Below are 16,901 nucleotides of genomic sequence, written 5' to 3'. Positions count from 1 at the left end.
ATAACTGAGATTCTCTCACTGAAGAGAATAATAAGAATAGAGAAATGATACATAGTGAGCCCCCTGCAGGTTGCATTCAAATACATATTACTCATCACCTAGTACCACTGAATTCTTTTAAGCCTACAAGATGACAGCTGTTCTAAACATTAGTTTAAAGGTTATGAGTGCAGCATTTAATTTCCTCTGTTGTTGTGACCTGTGTGTTTTCTGCTCAATTTTTAATCACCACATCTCTCATTTATCCCAACTGGCTTTACTAGATTAAATAGTATTAGATCTTTTTGCTTTCTTTCTCTTTTGTTAGCACAGTTTGCCCTCTTGTCTGTCTCATTCATTCTATCAACTTGGTCTAAATTTCATCCTTTCTCTTTTTGGTTCAGGTTTTATTTAATTTAATTTCTTTAATACCTTTTCCCCTTAAGCTTTCGATTAGCAATTGTCTGTTACTGCACCACTATCCAGTGAATAACACTTTCATCTTCATCACATCAGTTGCATCTCTATTTCTACTGCCCTCCTGTACTGTTTTTTAGTCCTCTTGCCTACAACCAAATAGAAGATGTTTCTATTTTCTCTTAGGAGGCTTGCAAATTACAAAATATACTGAAATACTTCTTAGAGGTAGCAATACTAACAGTTTCAAGGAATTGCAAATCCTTGTATTTTTTCCCTCTTGCTCGCAACCAGATGCTTGGTGATGAACTACTAAAAAAGCAAAGAGTAATCAAACTGTAGTACTTAGACTTTCAAGTAATATTTTGCAACAGTTGTACTGGAAATTCATCTCTAGCATTACCATCTCACAAATGCCTAAGCAGGTCAATAGGAAGAAAATATTTGATTATTGCCACACTAAAAAAATATGGTTATATGTTCTCATAACAGACCAAAAAAGAAATTGTAGTAGATTACCAGACATATCTTAAATGTCATACACATCATAGTTTCCATACTGATTTTTAGGTAGTCTTCCTAGTTGGTTTGATGCAGCATCCTGGTTTATTTAAGACACTTCATCAATCACCAACTGCCTCCTAAATGAAGGAAGCCAGACATACTAACTTCAGGAAATATGGCAAGAATACAGTGAGAAAGATAGCATGTCCTGACTGTATTGTCCTCTAAAAAAAAAGGTGAAATTAGCCCATATGGTTCTTCTAGTAATTGTGTACACCAGGGATATTTGCAGCAGCTGTGCCTAATTATTTTTAATATTATTGCAGCTGTTACCTGCCCAACTCCTCCGCAGATCTCTAATGGAAGGTTGGAAGGAACAAACTTGGACTGGGGATTTAGCATTAGCTATGTCTGCTCTCCAGGATATGAACTCTCTTTTCCTGCTGTTTTGACTTGTGTTGGGAATGGAACATGGAGTGGTGAAGTACCTCAGTGTTTACGTACGTATTCACCTTACTGCCTGTATTTTGCTGTTCAACGATAACGTTTTTTTCCTCTTTAAAGGTTTCACTTTTTTTCTACCTTCCTCCCACAGTGGCTCAATTAATTTCAAACCCGGGATAATTACAATCCTTCTAAAAATTTCTAAAATTTTCCAAAATTTTAATGTTAGTAGCAGTTTGAGAAGGTCATAGGAATATCTGTATGTGAGCATACAAGAGTCCTTAGATGCAGATGCAAAAAAAAAATATTACAGGCAATGTGTACAACATAATCCAAGGCAATTCAAGATTAAGGGTGCTGTCTTGGTTTTCAGATCGAGCTACACACGTGATAGGGTAACTTGCATTATAATAACTTTTATTTCCTTTTTTTTTTTCTGGCTGTAATGTTGACTAGAACCTAGGTAATTCTGTGAAAGTTAAATATTTTTCACCCTGCAGTAAATTAACCTATATATTTTATGCAGTAAATTTTATTAATCTGAAAGCTATAAATAAAATTGATGGATTTTTGCTACAAGTTTCATTACAGTATCCAATCCCATTCATTAAAAGTGATTGCCATTCTTCTGAGAGATATTCAATTGATTGCAGTGAAGAAGGAGGTTTTGTAGTTATTTGTAGAATAATTATACCACTCTGCAATGGTCTTCAAAAAGGAGTCTAACTGGAAGAGGATGATATCTTATTCCTGGCTTTACAGTCTCTGAAATTTAATTTGAACTTGCCAAGTAGCTGCACTTGCCAGGTAGCTTGCTAAATTTTTCAAAATGCACTTCTCTGTTCTTTTACTTTTTTTTTTTTTCATTTTTCATCTCACTGTGTCAAAAATTTTCTGTATTTGGCTATATCCCAGTACTAGGAAAGCATATAATATAGATCATCTTTTCTTTTCCTTTTTGCCCCAATTACATTCTCACATCATCAACAAGTTTCTGACTGCCGCTGAAATTCTGTGTAGCAGAGGTAGAACATGAAGAAATTATCTAGGTAGAACTCTTCTAGAGTCCACTATACTGTGAATATCAGAGGCTATGAAAAAATATTTCATTATTCTTTATTGAAATATGGTGTCCTTCATTAATTTTTTATATATCACAAGCTATTCATGATTTTGAAGTATGAATACTCAATATTGCAGTATACACTAAAAAACTGGGTTCTACTTTTAAACTTCTTAAACAGTGTATTTAGCACAGAATGCAGTTGCCTGGGAATTTCAGGCTATTTCATGCCTATTACCTTAACTGAATGGTGTTGATGTGCAATGGTTACCCATTGGCTTGCATGAGAAAACATTTGGCAGCCAGTGCTTGTCAAAGAGCTTAAGCTAGTTGCCATCTGGCAGAAATGAGGGGGAGCTGATGAAAGTCATTCTCAATAAGCAGTTCTTGACATCAGAAATTTAGTTCCTAGCTTGGTTCTGTAGAGAGAGCCTGTAGCTGAATATATGCAAGATATAGTTATGACATAGAATAATTATTCAGAATGGAATATGACCATGTCCTTTGTGGAGTATTTGTCATCTGTGACCCAGTAAATTTGTTTGCTTAATTACTCATGCAGTAATTTCAGTACAGGACTGCTAGTTTCATAAGCTTGGCAATAGATGACAAAAATGTAGACGTATGCCAAAAATTCCTAACTGCAGATGTAACTTAGAATTGAAGAATTATCACAGGATATAATGAATTGGAAGAGACATATGAAGATCATCGAAGTCTGACTGCTGGCCCAGCACAGAACAACCCAAAGAGCTGTACCCATGTACCTGAGAACATTGTCCAAAGGTTTCTCAAACCTTGACAGGCTTGGTGCTGTGACCACTTCCCTGAGCTTGTTCCAGTGCGCAACAACCCTCTGGGTGAAAGACCTTTTCTTGATATACAACCTAAATCTCCCTGACACATTTTTATATCATTCCCTTGAGTTTTGTCCCTGGTTACCACACAGAAGAGATCACTGCATGTTGTTTTACCTCACTTCGTGAAGAAGCTGAAGACCACAATGAGATCTTGCTGCAGTCTCTTCTCCTCTAGGCTGAACAAACCAAGTGGCCTCAGACAATCCCTTATGAGGCTTCCTCTCCAGGGCTTTCACTGTCTTTGTTGCCCTCTTTTTCATACTCTCTAATAGCTTTATATCCTTATATTGTGGTGCCCAAAGCTGCCCCCAGCACTGGAGGTGAGGCTGCCCCAGCTCAGAGCAGAGCAGGACAATCCCCTGTCCTGCCTTGCCTGACTGTGCCTGATGCCCTCCAGGACAGGGCTGGCCCTCCTGGCTGCCAGAGCACTGCTGACTCCTGTGGAACTTGACATCGACCAGGACCCCCAAATCCCTTTCTGCAGTGCTGCTCTCCAGCAGTGTTTTCCCATTCTGGATGTACATCCAGGGTTGTCCCAGCCTAGGTGCAGAATCAGCACTTGTTCTTGTTAAAGCTCATATTGCTGGCAATTGCCCAGTCCTCTGATCTGTCTGGGTGTTTCCAAAGAGCACAGATGCCTTTAAGTGAGTCAACAGGTCCTCCCAATTTAGTGTTACCAGCAAACACACTTTTGAGTCCAGGTGGTTTAAGAATCTTCTGGACCTGTTTGTTCCAGCTGTGTGGTATTCACAGTTAGCATCTGGCAAGCTGAAGTCCCCCAAAAAGACAAAAGAAGTTGATTTAGGGGTCTGCCTTAGTTTATTGAAGAATAACTTACCAGTATTAAAATTCTGACTTTGTGCCCTCTAGTAGACTCCACTTTGTTTGTGTGTCCCTTAATCCTTACCAAAGGATCTTAATGCGCCAAAATGTCCTGGTTTTGGCCAGGACAGGGTTAATTAATAAATCCCAGCAGTATCTGGGAGGGGGCAGGGCTAAGTCCCAGGTGTTACTCTATAAAACCTCACATCACTGCCAGAAGTGGGAGAAAGGATTCTTGGTTCTTCCAGTCAGAAAAACATGTCTGTGGTAGGTTGGAATGGGCTCTGCAGTAAATATTTTGCAAGTGAATCACCCTCTCTTTTTTACATTTTTGTAATTAATGTTGTTGTTGTTACTGTTTGTTTTCTTATCTCATTGCTGTTGCCAGTAAATTGGTCTTTTTTCAACCCATGATCCCTACCTTTTGTTCCTGCAATTCCAGCCCCAGCCCCAGGAAAGGGGAGGGGAGTACATAGGGGAGTGAAAGAGAACAGAAGGGTGCTTTTGGGGAGTCTCAGTGGGGGGCCCTGAATTGGGCAGTACCATTCCTAAGCCAAGTCACAGCAAACAGCAAACCCCTCTGCCCTGCCTCATCACCCCCTGCCTCACTTGCCCTGCCTATCCCTCCTGAAAAGTGTGTCACCCTTCATACTGCCCAACAGTCACAGGACTGATCCCACCAGCTTTTCCTTGTGCCAAGGATGTCATATTTCAAGGGCTGAGTCAAGCCTTCTAGGTCCTTAAGGAGAAGACTGAAGGATCTCACTAATACTCAAACTCTGGCAAGCCTTCCCATTGCTTATCACAGATAAACCTGTTTTTGTCCCTTTCCCTCTTCCAGTGTGGTTTAAAACTGATCAGCCCTTCTAATTTCTGCACAAAAATATTTTTTCTTTTCTGAGAAGAGACAGTTTCTGACTGCCATTGAATAGCAGTTGATCTGGTGTTGTATAGACCATAATGTGATAAAAAACCCCAAAGTTCCTCTGATGACGCTATCATCACAGCCATCTGTTGATCAGTTGGGTCTGCCTGTTCCTTTCAGTATTCTTCCCTGATACTGAAAGGATTGAAGAAAATTCAAGATGTCCTCCTGATCCTTCAAACAATTGTGCTAAGGCCTGAAATCTCTTCTGGTTACTCTTGGATTTCTCTTTGCTGCCTCACTGCTGTGGACATAAAGAACTGCAGATAATAAAAAGAGGATTGTACTAGTAATGTCCCAGGCTCCAGAGAGGCAGCAGGCTTCCCTATGAGTAAGGTCCAGTTGGTATATTGGGTTCTTGGATTCCCTTACAGGGATTCACCTATGAAAACCACTGCTCTTTTTGTTTGACAGAGGTGGTCATGGTGCTGTGGGTTGGTTATTCCCTCCAGTTCTAGAACAACTTTCATCTGCATCTTAAGTTGTTAGTCCATCTAGTTCCAGGGCCTCGTACCCATTGTATTTGGGCACCAGGGAAGATGAGGCAGGCTGGGAAGGGATTTGACTGTCCCCACAAGCTGTAACCTGCTTCCATTTCCCCTCCTCTCTTAGATCCCCTCCTTCTGCCTGGTGGTGAGAGGGTAGGGGATCTTTTGTTTCTTGTGTCATGGTTGGCTGGTATATTCATCCCAAGGATGGTAGAATGCGATGCCACAAGTCAATCTCCTTGTCTGATGCTCTTCAGCCCAAATGCCTCCTCAAGAATCTCAGCCACTAGGCTGAGCATCTCCTCTACCTGGGCACTTCTCGGACAGGTGTGCTCACTTCTGCCATCATACATTTACAAGAAATGTGCTGTTAATCAGTTAAATTTCATTTAAGAATGAAACAAGCCTCGGTCTCAGTGCCAGAGCTCCATGGTCCTGCTCTGTTAAAGGCTCCCAGAGTCCTTAGGAAAATATTTTCATTGAGAGTGGAAGCACTTATAAAACTTCCAGCTCACTGCAACTTTTGTTCTGTAGTCACCTGTTCTAGAATCACAGGGAAACTGCTTTGTTTTGCCATGATGCCGGGTTTCCATATTTACTAATATAAGAGGAAGATATTCAGTAGATATTAAATGACTAGGTCAGCTTGACTGACAACTAAGTGGCGGAATTTACTTAGTTTTAGAAATAAATTAATAAATTTACCAAAACCTAATTTTTGGATGTAAGAATTGTTTTTCCCTTCAGAGTTGTTGTTACTTTGTCGGTGCAAAGAACTGTTAGGAGAAAAATTCATGTCCCTGTGTTAAAAATTTATGTTTCAGGTATTCTCAAATTAAGACACAGAATGTTCTAGTGAAAGCATAACAACCGTGATCTGTCATGCACAAATTAAGTGCACTGTGTGTACACTATGTATCACTGTCTCCAATCCATAGATCTTTTCAGAATGCAGAATTCTGCACACAGTTCCCTGCCACCAAAGTGATGAAATTGCATACATTTCTGGTATGTTACAGATTAAGCCCTTTTTCTTTACCAGTGTGGGTGTGCATGGATTTCCCATCCAGTCAGTGTCTGTTGAAAGAAGCAAAGAGCAGCAACATTTCATGTGAGCAGGTCCTTTGGAAAGCTTAAAATGTGGGTGACAAAGACAGAAACATTACAAACGCATTTTGAAAACTGTAGTTTGAGAGATGTAATTTAAATTATGTTTGTAGATGAGAAAGATGGAGCACAAAATTCCACTGTCTATACAACATGACTATTTAGAAACATTATTGAATATGTACAGGTTAGGGGTTGTTGTTATTGTTATTATTATTACTGCACTGTTTTCTGTCTGATCTAAAATTAGACTACACAGTGTTGGAATTCATGGTGTGTCAAGGAATAATATAGTCTGATGACACAAGGTTTGACATAGCTGATTTAATTTCCTGGGTCAATTATTCAAAATCCAGCTTCTGACAATATTCAATACTTCATACTGCAGAAGAAGGCCATTAAATTTACTAGCAGTGCATTTACTCATTCACTTTATGACATGCTAGAGACATAAGGAATCTTTAGGTGATAATAAGTAAAAATATCCATTTAAGAACAGATTTTTATGAGTGAAATTTATCCTGTTTAAACACAGTTTATTAGTATCTGACTTTTAGATTGTGACAGAAGTTTCTTTATTATGTTTTCTTTTTCGTGTGTTTCTTTATTGTTAACTGTTCTAAATTTCAAGTAGTGTACTTACATACATACCAAATCTTACCTTTCAGTGAAGGATGAAGAAACAGGACTCCATGACTCCTAAAATCTATCTGCTAAATCCTTTAATCATACAAAAATATTGAGCACTGGGTAGGTGGCAAGAAAGTAGGAGAGGAGAGAAAGTCAACAAGAAAGTTTGATGCACTCTTTGATTGGTCTCTAAAGATTTGCAGATTGATGTAGTTTGGGGCCTGGGTGAATCGTGGATATTTGGACTTTAATAAAATAAGTTGTCAACTTGATTTATTAAGAGTCAGGTACTGACCAAGCACACTATGCAGTCATTTTGAACAACCATCAGAACTACTACAATCTGGCAAACTAAATATTTTATGTCTAGTCTCTCTGAATTCCTATTAAATGTTTCCCTATTTGATCTGTTTTTAATAAAATAAATACAATATTTGCAGTAATTTCTTCACTTAGTTCAGCTAAGAGTTGGTTTAGGTTCTTTTAATAAATACCATATTCAATTTCTATAATGTCTTTTTTCACAGCAAAGTTTTGTGGTGATCCTGGAGTACCTGCTCAAGGGAAAAGAGAAGGCAAAAGCTTCATCTATCAATCAGAAGTCTCTTTCAGCTGCAACCCTCCTTTTATTTTGGTTGGCTCTAGCACCAGAATTTGCCAAGCAGATGGAACATGGAGTGGTTCTTCTCCTCGATGCATAGGTATGACCATGCACATGTGTTGAAATTTCTTCCAATTTTTATTATTCCTCTTCTTGCTAAGTCAATCTAGGATTTTATTATTTTGAATTATCTTCGTGTTCTTCTATACTCTTTAAGAATCAAATAACCTAATTTTTGTCTTTGTGATTGGCTTATTGCATGTTGCTGAAAAAAGTTAATTTTGTCATACATTCATGTATTTAATTAAAATACTGTAATTTGTTTTGTCTTTAATTTATTGCAATTTTTTTAGAACCTACTCGCACAGCATGTGAAAATCCAGGAGTCCCAAGGCACGGGTCACAAAATAACACATTTGGCTATCAGGTAGAGTATGCTTTTTTTAATCAACTTGCGTATGTAAATATTTTATACTACTTCAAAGTCTAGAAACATCTGATTAGAGGTTCAGAGATGCTTCTGTAAGAGTTGTTTGCTACTGTGTTTCCTTATCCTTAGCCTTATCCTTATCCTTATCGGGACACACTAATCCCATGTCCCTGTCAGCAATGCACTACATGAAAAACTTGTGATCAGGTTCTGCTTGATTTCACCTTGAAGGCTTTCAATATCTCCCTCAATATATAAGTGCTCCCTACAATTTATTAAATAGGCCTTTTCTCCTCAAAAATGTGTGCCAAATTGCTAGTGTATACAAACTCTAAAACCAGGACTTTTTTCCTGAGAGAAGATCTGTTTGGAACCACAAATGAATTACAGATTCACAGACCAGTTAGGAGAATTTCTAGTCCACTCCCCCTTCTCAAAACAGGGTCAGCTACGTTTATGAGGGCTGTCTCCAGGTGGTTTTGAATATTTGCAGGGATGGAGACTCAACAGTGCTTCTGGGCATCCTGTTCCATTTGATCACCCACACAGTGAAAATGATCACTTTTTTCTTAGTTTTAAAGAGAATTTTTAATGTTTCGGTTTATACCTATTTCTTCTCCTTGTGTCTGGGCACCACTGAAGGAAAGTCTGCTTCTGTTCCTTGTCCTACCCCCAGGGTGTTTTTCTGCAAGCTGGATAACCCCAGGTCTTTCAACTACTCCTTGTATTTCAGATGCTATAGTCCCTTAATCAATTTTGTGGCCCATCACTGGACTCAATGAAGCATTGTCTTTATCTCTCTTGCACTTGTCAGCCCATCACTGGACACAACACTCGCTTATGACTCACTGGAGCTAGCAGAGGGGAAGAAACACCTCCCTTGACCTGTTTTCAGTGTTCTGCCTGATGCCTCCCAGGAGACTGTTGATCACATTTTATACAAGGCTGTCTTGTGCCTAATAGTGCTTACATATGTTTTTGTTGGAAAAAGAATTGTGAAACTGAAAATTATTTTGAGCTACTGATTCACAAAAAACACTGATGTCAGGGAGATGTTTTCATGAGTGAATGGTTTGGAGATACAAGAATGTACCTTACAATTTGCTAGGAATCTTGTGAACAATGAGAGAGCCTAATCTCTCCTGTGGCATCTGTGTTAGATGCCAGGGCTGAAAGCTTCAGGCACATGAAGAGGAATGAGCAGAAGAGTACCTAGCAACTCCACAGTTGTATGAGGTCTCTATCTAGTAGCAAGGGAATAAAAACTGCAGTTTGCCGGGGATGCAAGAAGGGGCTGAGTGAAATTTAACAAAATTTAAAAATGAAATTAGTATTCAAAAGCAAATTGTAGCTAAAGGCATTTTCAGTTTCATGGCCAAAAATTTCTTTGGTTTATCTGTTTGGTGGCCTTTAAGCAGTACTACTCAGGCTTGGTTTTTAGCAATTTGAGTTCTCAGATTGTGCAAGATCACAATCATATGCAAGTGATAATAAAATTGTCTAAGTTTTCTCTAGAGACTAAAAGTGCTGCTTTGTGCCAAGATAGGATAAGCAGGGGCAGACCTTAGGCTACCTTGCTTTGGTTATAATACCTTATGCTAGAGGACAACTCTTTATTCAACTATGTAACAAATAAATAATTTATTAAACATTTTCTATAATTTTATTGTCACAGTTTCACATATTAATGAACTTTCATTGAAGGAGCTAATTCAGTCTCTCATTTGTGCTGTAGTTGTTGTAAGTAAAATATCATTCACAGCTAGCATGGAACTGTAAAAATATCAAGCAAAATGTCAATTGGCAAATCATTTGTAAAATAAGTGTAAGTGCTGGCAGAGTTAACAACCGTGTAAACTCAAGAAAAAGAAATTGCAAAAGGTTATATGGTTAGAGCCCAGTATTTAAGATGTATATGCTATAGACTCCTTACTCAGCCAGCAACTTATTCTCATGTTCACACGATGAATTTGATTTTATGTAGTAACTAAATGTGCAATTTCTGGTTACTCTAAGTATGATTGCTTAGTTGATACATGACAGGGTAGATGTATCAGTAATACAGATGAAACTGAGCTAAGCTCTTGATTGGGTGGAAACAATTGTGAAAACGATTGGTTTTAGACAAGTTATTGTTTGTAGATCCCAGAAAGAAATACTGCATTATCATACATTGTATAATGTTATGGCTCCTTTAAAACCACAAAAATATTGTAAGTTAATGTATATTATGCTATAATTAACTTCCTGTGTGAATGGGATAATAGTGATTTTTGCTTCTATCCGTAGCAGGAAGGTAAAGAATCATTCTAAATTGGTCTAAAAATTCAGATGTGGGTTTCTGTGTTTTGTCTGGATTGTGGTTTTGTTTGTTTTCTTTTAACTCTCTTAAATACTTCAGATTTAAACTAATAGGGTAACTTAATTGGCTTCTACAGGTTTAGATTTATTTCTCTGTCTCATAAAAAAATACCAAGCTGTAGCTTTACACTTAGAATTCATGTATTCATATGTGGAATCTTGTTTTAAATACTTTTCATCAAATGGTACTACCTTCTTTTTTATTGAACAAAAATCACTGACTGACACTTGCTTTTCATAATACTAATGTCAAGTTATGAGCTTCCACAGCACCATCATTTCATTCAGTTTTTTTCCTCTACTCTTGATTATCTGTTTTCCTATCTCGTTGATTGCACTGAAAGTTCAGGCAAACACAAGATAATTCTAGGCTTGACTGAAAAGCATAGCTTAACCTGACCTCCTGGAATCTACACTAACAAAAGCACAAATATCATCAAGTCACATTTGAATGATGTTTCAACTATTAAATAAGAGCTTTGTAGAAAAAGAGGTAACAGAATTTTGCATGGATTTTATTGTTCAGTAGTAAATTCTTCAGGCAGAAGCAGATCAGTTACTTATGTGTTCAAATAACATCAAAATACCAGTTTAGTGCTACTTGGATATCTGGCATGACATGCAAACAAGTACTATCATCTGCTTTAATTGTTAAGAGTACATACTTCTAGGATGTTTACCTTTCATCTGAGCCATTTTTATTTGACAGATCTACCTTAGAAGTGTGTTACAATGGAAACAAAATAACTTTAGAACTTAGTGAATACTGCCTTCATCTGTAATCTGGAAAATAAATCGCTCCTTGGAAAGAAACTGTAGGGTTTGAAATACTTCTTCAGCTATATTGCTAGAAACATAGAAAAGTGCTTATAGCACTTTCGCAATAAACTATTTCAACACAAGGTACTACTGAATTGAAGAAACAGTTTAGAACTGCTTAGACCAGTCAGTCATATATATACAATTTATTACTTCTCATACTTTTCCAACATGTTTTGTAGAAATTCAGCTATCTTCCCTTATATTGAGACTTAAATTGAGCCAAAGAGTAGTCTTAATTTAAAAAGGAAAATAGACACAATGTAGTAGTGGTAGCCCTCTGATAGCTCTTGGGTTCTATTTTATGAAATTCTATACAAAACTTGATCTACAGATGTTGCACAGCCGTTCGGTTAATCTTCTTCTGTGAATGTAATGCTTATAAAAATTTCAGTGCTGATTGAATTGTAGGATGAAGTTCCAAGAGAAGTAGTCTACTACCACAATATAGCTGTCTCTATTAGCACAGTTGGCACCACCATTGCATCAATGAAAAATGAATTTAAGCCTTATCAGACACTATGTACTTTCCTGCTTCTCATTGTCCTGAAGTCTCTGGTGTCAGTGTGTTAGTGTCACAATCTGGAGTGCTTCACTCGCACGAATATGACTTTTTTATTTTTTAGTCTCTGTCATTCGTGTTTCATCTGGGGTTATGTGTAATGTTTCTAACACACTTTTACACCTCTTACACCACAGATCATTATTATACACATTATATTTCAAACTATACTATAAGGTACATTGCACCTATGTTAGACAGTTCTTTTTTTCCTCTGAAACCTGATTCTGACCAGGCCTGTATGTCATTAAGGGTCAGTTTTTCACAGCAGCAGGATCTCCAGTGCTAAGACTGTGTTGCATCTTTTATCATAGTCACGCTGTAGTCTTATTCACAGCATCCTGTTGTCTGCATTTGTCAAGGGCTTTGCTGTCATTCCAGCACCAGACCTGTATTTCTCTGTACTGCATCACATTAGTGGGAAATATCTCATTCTGCACATACTAGATTTTTTTTTATTCTGATATGGATATAAATCCATGTTACCATATCTTTATATGGTACTATACAAAGATAAAGAAAGGTATAAAAACTGGTCATAGCTACTTGAACATAGGAAGCTGAAATTTTACAACTAAAGCAAGTTTAGAAACAAAACAAAAGAAAACTGAAACGAACACAAAACTCCAGGCAGCTCAAGACTATTTCAGACAAAGGAAACCTGCCAAACTTCTGCCCAGTAGTCTTGAAAACTCAAAACACCCTTACAAGGGCAATAATGTATTATTGGGCTACCAAACTACAGCTATAGTGAATGAGTTATGTATTCATTCACTTACAGTGTGATGTTAAAAGTTACTAAAGATAAATAACTGGCATTCCCTTGGTTTCTCAATTCTCTAGCACAAATTGCTGGGGATGGAGAAATTTATTCAAGTATCTTCAAGTTCTTTGGTGAATTGAAATGTAAGAAAAAAATTGATTGTGGAGTAACTTATAAGAGTTAGAAGTATCTTGTATTCCTATAAGGGATGTAAGAAATAAGAAGGATAATAAATTATTATTGTGATAATTATTATACATTACTATGTTATTTTTTGGAATATCCAACCTGCAGCTGACACTTATAGAAAGGCAGGTATTGAACAGACATGATTAAACTTTTTTCTTTTTTTTTTTTTTAATTGGGATGCAAGCACTGTTACTCAGAGTACTACTGCTTCTACTTCAGCTGTAGAATAAAAATGAGAAGAAATCTGAACATCTTAGCACTGGGAATTTTTGGAGCATAGAACGCTGCATTTTAGCGCCACCTGGTGCCTCTGACAAAAGAATACTGCTAAGTAGATCACAAAACTTTTAAAAATTACATTTGTTTGTTTAATATTTACTATACAGATCCTATGTAATTAATTAATATAATATATTGTTATTAAATATTACTTGAATTTTTTTTTCATTTTTTTATATTCTTGAACAGCATGGCAGCACTTCTTAAACATCTTAATCTCTTGGGCAAGTGTTGCATTTTTGATGCTGCTTTGGTGCTTACATATATAGTGGTTGTGTTTCTTGTGAAACCATAAAATCATGGAATGGTTTGGGTTGAAAGAGACCTTCAAGATAATATCGTTTCAGCCCCCCTCTATGGTTAGGGATACCTTCTGGTAGACCAGGTTGCTTAGAGCCCTCTCCAGCCTGGCCTTGAACAGAGCCAGGAATGAGGCATCAACAGCTTCTCTGGAAAATTTCTCCTAGTCTCTCACCACCCTTACAAAAGAACCTCCTCCTAGTATCTAGTCTAAGCCTACTGTCTTTTGAATCTATTCCCCCTTGTCCTATGTACTGGTTTAGAGCCCCAATCCCCAACATCCTATCACTACATGTGTCTGTAAATTGTTCCTCTCCATGTCTCTTATAGGCTTCCTTCAGTTACTGGAAGGCCACAGTTAGGTCAGAATGAGGCCTTCTTTCTCCCAGGCTTAACAAACACAGTTCTCTCAGCCTTTCTTCATAGGAGAATTCCTCATAACATTTTGGTGGCCCCCTTCTGGATTTCTTCCAACAAGTCTGTGGTTTTGTTGTGGTGAGACACCCAAAGTGGGACACAGGACTCTGGGTGAGGTTTCACCAGAACAGAGTAGAGGGTCAGAATCACTTCCCTTGCCCTGCTTCCACTCACTGCTTTTGATTAATTCCTGGATATAATTGGCTTTTTGGGCTGCAAGTGCACATTACTGTCTCATGTCCACCCTCTCATCCACCAGCATCCCCAAGTCCTTCTCAGCAGGGCTGCTCTTGATCTGTTCATATGCCAGCCCACCCCTACTATAATGCGTAGTGCAGCACCTTGAACTTGGTCTTACTAAACCTCAGGATGATCTCAATCTTGTCCAGGTTCCTCTAGATGGATCCCATCCTTCAGATGTGTCACCCACACCATTCAGTTTGGTGTCATCTACAAGTTTGCTGAGGATGCACTCAATACCTTCACCTGTGTCATTAAGGAAGATATTAAATAACACTGACTCCAATACTGAAGCCTGTGGGGCACCAAAGATCATTGATGTCTACTGGGATTCTGAGACATTGACCACTGCCCTCTGCATGTGACTGTCCAATCACTTTCGTATCTGACTAACAGTCTGCTACCCAGTCTAACAGTCCACTGATTGAATCCATCTTTGTCCAATTTAGAGAGAAAGATGTTGCGGGGGACTCTTGTGAATGGCTTTACAGAAGTCCAGAAAAATGATATCTGTAGTGCTTCCCTAGTCCACTGATGTAATCATATGAGCACATCTCTTTTAAGGCTTGTACTTTCCTAAAGTAATATAATGATGTTGATTGTTTTAACTAAGATCTTCACCACAAAAAGAAAAAAAACTTCTATGGCTACTTAGTGCAATTTTTGAAACTTGTAGTATTTTACTACTTTGTGCTTAATCATGCAAGTGATTTAGTATATTTCCTTCAAAATCTTTTAAAAGTAATTACATACTCCAGTGAGCACAGAAAAGAGCAAAATAAAGGGAGACGAATTTTAAATCACATCCTGTGCTGATGAGCTACTATCTGTATTTCATGTTATTATTAAATTTCATTCTGATGAGAAACTTGAGCTGAAATAGAATAGTACTATAAAGTTTGAAATGAATACTTGTAGAAGTGAAATGCTGTTTCTCAGTAATAAACTATCAGGAAAGAATCCACTTTTTACCTTTGAGCATCAGTCTGAATCAAGTGTTATGCATTTAAACAAAATAATTAAAAAATCAAACCCAAACCAGAACTATAAATGTGCTGTCACAGATAGTTTAAAGTTTTCAACTTCTTGTTTAAACATGAGTTAATAAATATATTAATGCAGGTCACTGCAGAACAGTAGATACAATCTATGCACCTTAATATTTGAATTAACCACTCACACTATGTAATGCAATACTCTCTGAATGATGTACTTCTAATCTAATTTCCTCGCTTTTGGTGGAAACTATGAATTATTTGCATTTTCATCAATTTCACCATGACTGGACATGCTGAACAAGTTATTCCATTTTATGTTTGTGCAGAAACTGTAAGAATTCTATTTTCCTTTTTATGCAACACATACCCATAATAAGGGTAATAATTAAGAGCTAATCTCAGATGAATTGCTGTTGTAAATTGTAATGTACTTGTACTCCAGTTTCTATTATCAAAGTGGTATAAAGGGCTGTTATTCTTTACCTCCTCTCATCGAAAAACAAAATTAAAATATCATAGGAACCTTCTGAAGCATAAGACGGTATTGTTGACCAGCTCTGTCTATTCTAATCAAATATTTCTTATTATAACCTATGAATATATCCAGCATTCCCCAAAGGGGGATCTAGTTCAGCAAAAGTCCAGCATAATCTAATATGCATTTCAGTTTTGTGACTTCCCTTGTTTCTGGCAATTTTGCCCAACTGGGTCTTCTTCGTTCCAAAGTGGAGAAGGCACCATAAGCTTTGTTTCCAAGCATCAACTGTCCCAGGCCCAGACAACACACTAGAGAGACCATGGAAGATGAGGATTTGATTTTCTTCCATGGAGTATCTAATTTTGGGGGGAGAGTAATTCTACAGAGAACGAAGCTATGTTTTATTTCATATCAAATTTTTCTGTGAAATTAATTTACTTTCCACAGAAAGAGAATCACAACTTATCAAGTCTGTATTATGTGAAGGAGTGATCAAATTTAGGAAAAAAAAAATCCTAGCTGATAGTTGCTCATAACAATATTACTGTGTTTTCTACTTTTCAACAGGTAGGAAATGTTGTTCAATTTCAGTGTAAAAAAGGACACCTGCTCCATGGTTCAACAACAAGAACTTGCCTTCCTGATCTTACGTGGAGTGGAATCCAGCCAGAATGTATCCGTAAGAATTTTTTTTTTGTCTTCTCAATTTTTTAATCTATATTATTTAGCTGCAGTAACATAGTCATGAAGTTAATCTATACAACTTTATTAACTGAAAGTTACAGAAATTTGCATTACTAGTTTACAGGAGCTAGAAATATAATGTTGAGTGAATTTTTGTATAATAAACAATGAAATTAAAAAAACAAACAAGGAGAGAGAAAAAAAATATGCAGACCTTTATCCAAAGTCAATTTCTATCTAAGAGAGTGCAGCCTTTCTAATTCAGAGAGGAGGTGGTGAGAATAGGACGTATCAGAAGTCCTGTTCTAAAATATGCAGGAAAGCATATAATTAAAATCAATTCTAGTAAAGAGTTTGAACTGTTTCCCAGCCAAGGAGTCACGGTATTTTAAGATGTGGAAAAAAGTGTTTGCAATTGGAAATTTTCTAATCTGAAATAGAGAGAATCTTAGAATATAGACAACAGCAGTTCATTTCATAGATCTTTTACACTTTGGTAAATAATGATAATTTACTGAAGATTTAAGATCATGGTTAATCT

General features: G+C 37.2%; 1 protein-coding gene across 4 annotated transcripts in view; it reads left to right on the top strand.

The window, feature by feature from the left end:
* Positions 1–16,901, top strand: part of LOC116996220 (CUB and sushi domain-containing protein 3) — a 617,877-nt gene that overhangs the window by 583,457 nt on the left and 17,519 nt on the right. For all 4 annotated transcript variants that reach the window (XM_033059469.2, XM_033059460.2, XM_033059450.2 and 1 more), the window contains 4 exons: positions 1,227–1,400; positions 7,767–7,940; positions 8,194–8,267; positions 16,244–16,355. In XM_033059469.2, the coding sequence (XP_032915360.1) occupies positions 1,227–1,400; positions 7,767–7,940; positions 8,194–8,267; positions 16,244–16,355 (534 nt within the window). The remainder of the gene's footprint in view (positions 1–1,226; positions 1,401–7,766; positions 7,941–8,193; positions 8,268–16,243; positions 16,356–16,901) is intronic.

This window comes from Catharus ustulatus, chromosome 1 (genome assembly GCF_009819885.2).
Source record: "Catharus ustulatus isolate bCatUst1 chromosome 1, bCatUst1.pri.v2, whole genome shotgun sequence".
NCBI classification, from domain to species: Eukaryota; Metazoa; Chordata; class Aves; order Passeriformes; family Turdidae; genus Catharus; species Catharus ustulatus.
The sequence above is the reverse complement of the archived record's forward strand: the minus strand, read 5'-3'. Positions and strand labels throughout refer to the sequence as shown.